Source organism: Crassostrea angulata, chromosome 8 (assembly GCF_025612915.1).
Source record: "Crassostrea angulata isolate pt1a10 chromosome 8, ASM2561291v2, whole genome shotgun sequence".
Classification (NCBI taxonomy): Eukaryota; Metazoa; Mollusca; class Bivalvia; order Ostreida; family Ostreidae; genus Magallana; species Magallana angulata.
In genome coordinates this window covers 18,049,348-18,057,093 of record NC_069118.1, presented here as the reverse complement: position 1 = coordinate 18,057,093, position 7,746 = coordinate 18,049,348, and the positions used below count along the sequence as shown (strand labels likewise).

Below are 7,746 nucleotides of genomic sequence, written 5' to 3'. Positions count from 1 at the left end.
TGTAACTATAATAGACATTGTCCTTTTTAAGTGGAAAATGGTCACAAAAAAATTATGCAGTTTCGAACAAATTTTTTTCGTAATCCCTCTATTCAGTGTGACCATTATGCATAATTAAAAACGATATTTTAAGAAGTTTGCTTAAACAAAAATACTGACAACAAATCCTAACCAGGCTGAATCGCATTTTAGGTGCAAAAAGGTCATATTAAATTGGCCATAACTCAGAAGAATGAACACTGACCCCCAATTATCTTTGTATTTTTCAAGTTTGTTTTGTGTACAGATTTCAATGATATACTTCTCAAGAAATTCTTGATACAAGAACATTGAGGAGTGGGATTCCTTTAACAACATGATAGTTTGGGTATGGCCAAAATATTGTGTTTAAAAGTTTAAGACAGAGCTGATGGTCAATTTGTTGACCATCTAGCGTCCACGTGTTCAAGGAATCTTTTGGAGCCAAACCGCTATCCCATGTAAAGGATTTGAAAAATTGGACTAGAATAAATTTTGAGTTCCATGTAACCATCTTTTTTTTAACCAAACACCTGGCCTATGTAAAAGATTTGAAAATTGAGCAAGAATAGATAAATAAAACAACTCAGTTTTACCCTCACCGACATAGGTTTATTTGTAAACAACACTTCTAACCATCACATTCTGTCAGTATATATAGAATCAAGAGTGGAATTTTAAGTTAATTTCAACACAGGTAACATATATATACAAAAATATAATATAAACCTTAAACATGCTTAAAGAGAGCTACTTCATCTTTTTGATATAATTCGAGAAGTTTTGTCAAAGAAAGACACACAAACAGGAAAAAAAAACATAACAAGACTCAGATAGAGCATACAGTGACATTCGAAAACACGCCATTTGCAATTTGAAATTGTTACTATTTTTAGTAACAATGTCTTGGATTTCTGTTCAAAACATTGACGCTAAGAGAATCAACGACTAGGAGTATCACAGTTCTTTTTTAACAATAAATAGATTGGGTTTGTTTGGTTGGACAAAAAATACAATGTTCCCTGAGTCGTCCTGGAATTCTTCAAACTTGGGTTCAATTTTGTTTACGTCAGCAAGTTGTAGCGTTAACCACGCGAGACGTGCTTGTTGATCCAATTGAGGTATGACGTCACACGAGTGAATACACTCGGGTATCCCTTCTGTTTGCAGTCTTCCGATCCCCATGAAACGACACCTGTGATGTAATATTTGCCGTCATAACTGCAAGACATGGGCCCACCTGAATCGCCCTGTAACAAAATAAGTTTTCTGTTATCATGACAATAATTAAGAAGTTAATTCAACTTCATCAAATTGCAGCATCAACCACTTAACAGTCTGCTTTATTATAATATAACACTCCGCCAATCACCTTCTTAAAATATTTTTTACACAATGTTACAGTTTGTTGTACATTTATGGGACAAACTTATTTTTTGTCCTAAGAGTTGGCTTTCTTTTAAACCTAGACAAGTTGTTAAAGGGATACAGAAATATGACAAAATATTTTTCTCAAGTTTACCTTGCAAGGGCCATGAGTTCCATCCCCAAAGCACAACGTGTCCTCTTCCAGCTCAGACTGCCAGAACTCTTTGCACTGGGTGCTACTGATGACGTCACCGCGAACTTGGCGCAAGCGTGAGCGATCAGTTTCCTCTGCAATAAAGATTAGAGTTGTTATTTTTCAGATAAGGTGTTAAATTGAGCACGAAATTCTTGCTTTGAATACACAATCTGGATGTTGCAAAAAGTGTATTGAACAGATAATGGTTTAAAATTAGAATCAGCTATCGGCTTTTATCTCTTTTCTCAGTTTCTGACATTTCCTGATAAATATCATAAGAAAAAATACAATGTATCTGTAAATAAAGATTCCCCAAACTATTTTTGAAAAGATAACGGAAAGGTAAGAGTACACATATTTTAAGGGTGAAAATATTTATCAAGAACTCTTCGGTTATTGAATTCACACTTGAAGAACCTTTCAAAATATTTTTCTAGATAAGTATCAATGAATATAAAATTATTTTAAACTTTGATTATCGATTCAAATCATTGACACATTGACATGTTATTTTCGAGAAATATTCAAATCTAGCAACAAGTTAAAAGAAGCATCCAAAGAACGTTAAATAAGGTATTTTCAAACAAATCCCCCAAATGTGGCACCAGCATCTCAAAAAACCATAAACCAACAAAGATGGATACCTTGATCTGCAGTGTAGCCCCATCCGGTCACCCAGCACTGCCCCTTTCTCTCCACGTCAAACAGATCCACGGTGTTGTCATGCATGAGTGGAGATCCTGGCTCTCTCTTGTCGAAGTCGTTTCCAAAGATGGCGTCGCCCACTGGTGGCAGACATATTGCGCGTGTGTACGGGGACTGGATGTCCACGCTCCTGTCTAGCTCCACCAGGGCGATATCGTGGGCGTAGCGTTTGTGGAGGGGTGTGCTCTGGTTGCTCCTCTGTTCTTCCTCCTCGTTATAAGCTATGTATAGGGGATGCTGGGAAAAATTAAGATTACCAATTATAACAATACGAAAACTGTGACAAGAGTTACATGTAAATAAAGTATATCATTTCTTTTCTATAACACCTTCTGTTACATTTTGTTAAATGGTCAAATCGATTCTTACTTTGATTATGGCTCTGATAGGGATGTCCAGTTTGGAAGGTTCATTTGCTTTGGTGTCGTGCATTCCAACAGTCACGCGCCATTTATGGATACTGTTGTATTCTCTATAAAAACAACAAAAAAATCATTAGAAATTTTATGTTCGACTTAGCAATGCAATTTATCATGGTAATGACACTAATTTCAGTTTTCTTTGTATAATACTGCAGAGAATCATATTGCCAGATTGTCAACTGACCCTTTGAAGCAATGGGCAGCGGTTAGAACCCAGCGGTCACTGATGAGCGCGCCTCCACAACCATAGAGCCCACTCATATAGCGGAAGGACACTTGCCAGGGCCATGCCCCCCTGGGAGCCGTTGTCCCTCCCACAATTCTCTTGGCTCGATGGGAGAAGTAAGGTTTGCCGCAATCATTTCCTGGAAAAATTGAAATTTTGTTTAGAATGGAAAGTACATTGAATCATGGAGAGTAAGTTTCTGCTAAATTTGGGTCTTGGTAAGAATTTGATCAATTATCTTTAAGGATTAAACAATGGTTTAGTAAACGAAATATCTAATAATTTTTTTGTTTTTTTTAAAAAGAGTTTTCAAGAAAAAGTATGCTCAGTAATCGTTATGGATAGTGAAAATGATAAAACAAGAAAACAATGGAACCCTTACTGCTGGGTATCTTGTTGGACATGTACTGGGGCTGGTCCAGCACCAGCACGTCATACATTGGTGGTGCCGGTGCGGGGGTGGTGGTGGTGGTGGTAGTTGTGGTGGTTGTAGTGGTGGTTTTGCGGTTCTTCATCATTTGCACTGAAAGAAGACCATACAAGACTGTATATCATGGTACAATGTTTGCCTATACCGTGACAGTTGTCAGTGTATAAGTACTTTTCAATTTGCTAGAACAATTGCATTCTTTGGGTTGCTGTCACGAAAAAACATGTTTTTTTTTACTTTCAAATTAGTTTCAAAAAAGGGTTTAAAAATAGAGGCTTCAGAAAACAAATACTGATCATTATTGCAAATTATAAGTTCATCAAAATGAAATCTTTAAAGAAATGACATGGTCCCAGATATCAATTAACCCTATACTTACCAACATCATCCGGTGCGCAGCATTTCATTCCTACCCCGGAACATAGTGGTATGCCCCATTTGTGTATGTATTCAAACTCGCACGTTGTGTCGCACGATCCTCGTAAATAGTGACATATCTCTGTCCTTATTGTCGCAGAAAGCACTGAAAGTGAAAATAACAATTATTTCAACTTTTTGTATTTTGTTAAATATGACTTCTTATGGGATTTTCTGCAACACACATTTTTTTATTATGAAAGCCATCGTTATTCGGCTTCAGTCTACTGTGTAAAAATTAATTCTTAACATGAAATTTTAAAGTTACCAAAGTTAATTTGAAAGGCAATGCGAACTTAGATTGGTATGAAATTCTTGGAATAAGTGATTGCTATTTAGCCGTCGTATCATTTCGCGCTTAATAAACACTAGACGGTTTGTTTGAAGAAAAAAAAGACTCCTTGGCGTTATCTTATCATATCGATGAAAATTTGAGCCACAAATGTTGTGTTTTACGAGGGAATCAATTTGCTCTTCATTTGCTCGAGTTTCATTCTCTCCCAGGCCTCCTACACCCCGCGCTATCATGAGAACCAATCTTCTCTGGAATTTCATTCAGAAAATGTTCCAGAAACAGACAGTGCCCAAAATAACTTTTCTTGTAGTGAATTGGCTAATTGGTAAAGAGAATCCCGTGCTTCGATACGCTATTCAGGTGTGTTTTCGATTATTCTATTTAGAAAGGCCAAGGGATGTTGTAAGATACCCTAGCTTTGTCAGTTTGCAATTGGTTAATTTTAAACAATATACAGTGGCAATGTCTTTTAAATATTTTAGCAATGAAATTAATTGTTTAAATTTGTATTTTTTTAATTCAAATTCTGGTTAATTACAGATATCATTAGAGTGCATGTTTATAATATATATTTTTTAATCATTGCAGTATTTTTGTTTTAAGTAAATTTCCTTATTCTGAGCATGATATGATAAATAAAAGACGCGGTCACCCGTGGTACCCGACGATGTATTCCGAGATATATATTGGGTTTTTTTTTTCATTTGGTTTTTTAAATATTGCTTTTAGCAGCCTCTTGATTTAGTTGTTATATATTTATTAGTAAGTCCATGTAGAAGATGTTTAAACCCTATACTAGCATCTGTACGTTAGTACATGTACAGTAAGATTTCAATATGATGAGACACCTCACTCAAGAATCCCAATTATTCGCTATATGCACAACTCTTCCTCGGAATGCAACAAAAATAGCCTATCTATCGTTCTTAATCAGATAGAGTGATAAGACCTCCAAAATATCCGCCATAGGAGCCCACAGATGTGGACTGACCTTGGGATTTCCCGATAAAATCGAAGCTATATCGAAGCACACGTTTTTTGACACGTAAATTGCCGAAGCCTCTTCCTTTTTTTTTTATTTGGTAATTATTATGACATCGCGAGAATGCGCAGTATGTTTGACTGATAAGCGACGTCACTATTTATGTAATAAGTCGAGCCGTAAAATTATTTTACGATATAATTGTACTTTTCACGAATGATGGTATTTCCCCTAAAATTTATATTATTCACGATGAGCGTGAAAAATTTGTATTTCAATTACATTTTAAGATTGGTAATTAAATAAATATAGGGAAAATTACCATGTTTTGTCGTGAGGTTTGAAAGTATTATGACTAACGCTTCGCTTAATTTTTTTTTCGAATTGCATTAAAGATAATTATACTGGTCACAATCCGTAATGGTTTATTTATAAAAATGAAAACTGCGGTTTGCAAAAACAAGATTCGTAGATGAATTTGAAATTCATTATTGTATCTAATCCTAAGTCGCCTCGAATGTCTATTTATGTATTGGCCCATTGTCATTTCCCCTTGCATCGAAATCTTTAGATCGTATAATTATTCAAGCAATATTAAAAGGTTCTAAAAGTTCTTAAGATAATTATTATTAATGCTAATCTAACGTTGTTTTATTCGTTTTGCCGATTTCCCGAATTAGAAGTATTTTGACCAAATATACAACTATAAAAAGGATTTAATACAGTGATTATTTTTGGTTTGATAAAATTATGATTTTCTTACATATTTGCATAAAAAATTCATTGCATGTCACAATTCCAGTGTAATGTTATGAATCACGAATTATAGATATCATTTAATTATTGTACGACTCTTATTCTAAATGGCAGAATCAACTTGCGACGAAATTAATTAATTACAAGTATACTTTTTTCAACATTATATGACGCTATGTTCAAATGTTACTTTCATTAATTAGCAAAGTTTTAACAATAAATTTGTTAAATGAAAGTTTTAAAATTCAAAATTTGATGCAATATATTTTCAAATTGAAATTGACAAAATTTGTGTTTGACAAAATTTTACAAATACTAATATGCTGTTTACTAACTAAAGCAAGAAGACACTTCTATAGGAATAAACTACACAATGACGTCATTTCCTCCCACGGTTACTGGCTTATATATTCATTGATTTTACGAACTTGACAATCCAAGCTTACGTTGCATTGTTTCAAGGTAAACTTCGGTAATCAGAGACCGCTAGCTTAGCGGTGATAATGAAATACAAATGATACAAATTAAAAAAACATGTTTCCTCCAACGTGATGTCGAACATGTTGTTTTACATCTCCCAGGTGACAACTTTTATCAAATTTGATAAACCACTTTTAATTTTTTCTCTTCAAAGAATTAATTTCTTACAATCATGGTATTAGAAAAATAATGCCGTGCTTCAAAAAGGATAATATTTAGATTAATAAAAACGTCAAGATAAATGAAAGTTGTAAATCTAGTCTTTTTGAAAATAAAAATTTTCAAAAATAAATCAACTCGATGCAGCTTAAAAATTCACGTTGCTGATGTTACTGATATAGTAAAAATCAGACAACAGTTCTCTTGAGCATTCTAAAAAGTCTCAAGTTGGCCCCTAGGCTTCAACAAAATTGCTTTGACGAGAAAATAAAAGTCTGACAAGCGTTGTAGACCAAGAATTTTTTTTTTTTTAGCAGGATGCGATATTTAGGACATCAACAAGGTTTTTGCAAAAGGTCAACAATTGTTTGTAAGTTGACTGACATTGTTAACAAGGTAATATATATTGAGCAAATGGCTTTGTTTTATAAGGAAATGAGGGGGTCAACGAAAATAATAGCATTAACATTGGTTTTCCTTTGTTTGCACCTTTTGGCTTTTCGAGTGATTTTCTTTCTGTATAATAGCATTAATAATTGTTTATAATGGGAAACAAAACTCTGAAACAGTTGATATGAAAGTAGAATCTATTCATTTATCAACTTTAAATCTGTAATTTAAAAGTAACTCCCTCATCTACTATAAGAGCCCGTCTTTTTATCTTTTTTTTTTTAAAACAGAAATATCCGTAAGAATATTTTGAAATAAAATCCCAATAAAAAAAGTTTTAGAATCTAGCGAAAATGATTTGCTCCAAATAAAGCAAAATAATATCCATGCAAAAAGTTTATCACGAAAGGAAATAATTGCTTATGTAAATAATTTTTACTTACCAGAGGTGATTAAAGTGAAGAAAACGGTAACATCAGTCTGAATCATGTTTGCAGCAAAGAAATAAATGGTAAAAATTTTCAAGTCAATAAACTGCTTCTTCCTTCTTCTTCAAACAAATAAACACAGACTTAATTACAATTAAAACCCAATTTTTATACACGTTTGAAGAATTCCTGCAATGTTAAAAACGGTTCGTCACTCCTCTTCATCAATGAAACAGCGAGGCCACACCTCCAGCTCTTAATATGGCTCTGCAGATTTATAAAACATACGGCGGTTTTACAAATTTACAATTCATTCAAAAAATTTACATACATCCTTCAAGTTAAATATCTGCGCGAGTATTACTCTCTCTTTCTCTCGTGGTTTATGAAATAAGTCTGTGATAAATAAGAAACAAATCGCTGCCTTCCCCTCTGGGCTTGCTTGACCATCCAGAGATGAAACAGAAATGATTT

General features: G+C 33.9%; 1 protein-coding gene across 1 annotated transcript; it reads right to left on the bottom strand.

Moving 5' to 3' along the window:
- Positions 1–608: 608 nt before the first annotated feature.
- On the bottom strand, positions 609–7,746 carry LOC128159376 (elastase-1-like). The gene is made up of 8 exons (XM_052822436.1): positions 7,288–7,746; positions 3,745–3,888; positions 3,318–3,458; positions 2,894–3,074; positions 2,657–2,759; positions 2,227–2,524; positions 1,541–1,674; positions 609–1,268 (listed from the first exon to the last, which is right to left on the bottom strand). The coding sequence occupies exons 1-8, from the start codon at positions 7,331–7,333 to the stop codon at positions 1,104–1,106; spliced, it is 1,212 nt and encodes a 403-aa protein (XP_052678396.1). The 5' UTR covers positions 7,334–7,746; the 3' UTR covers positions 609–1,103.

Coding starts and splice junctions, on each gene's coding strand:
- LOC128159376 (XM_052822436.1), bottom strand. CDS start 7,333: ATGATTCAGACTGATGTTACCGTTTTCTTCACTTTAATCACCTCTG. Junction 3,459..3,744: donor CTGCGCACCGGATGATGTTG/GTAAGTATAGGG, acceptor GTCTTCTTTCAG/TGCAAATGATGAAGAACCGC. Junction 2,760..2,893: donor GCTGCCCATTGCTTCAAAGG/GTCAGTTGACAA, acceptor TTGTTTTTATAG/AGAATACAACAGTATCCATA.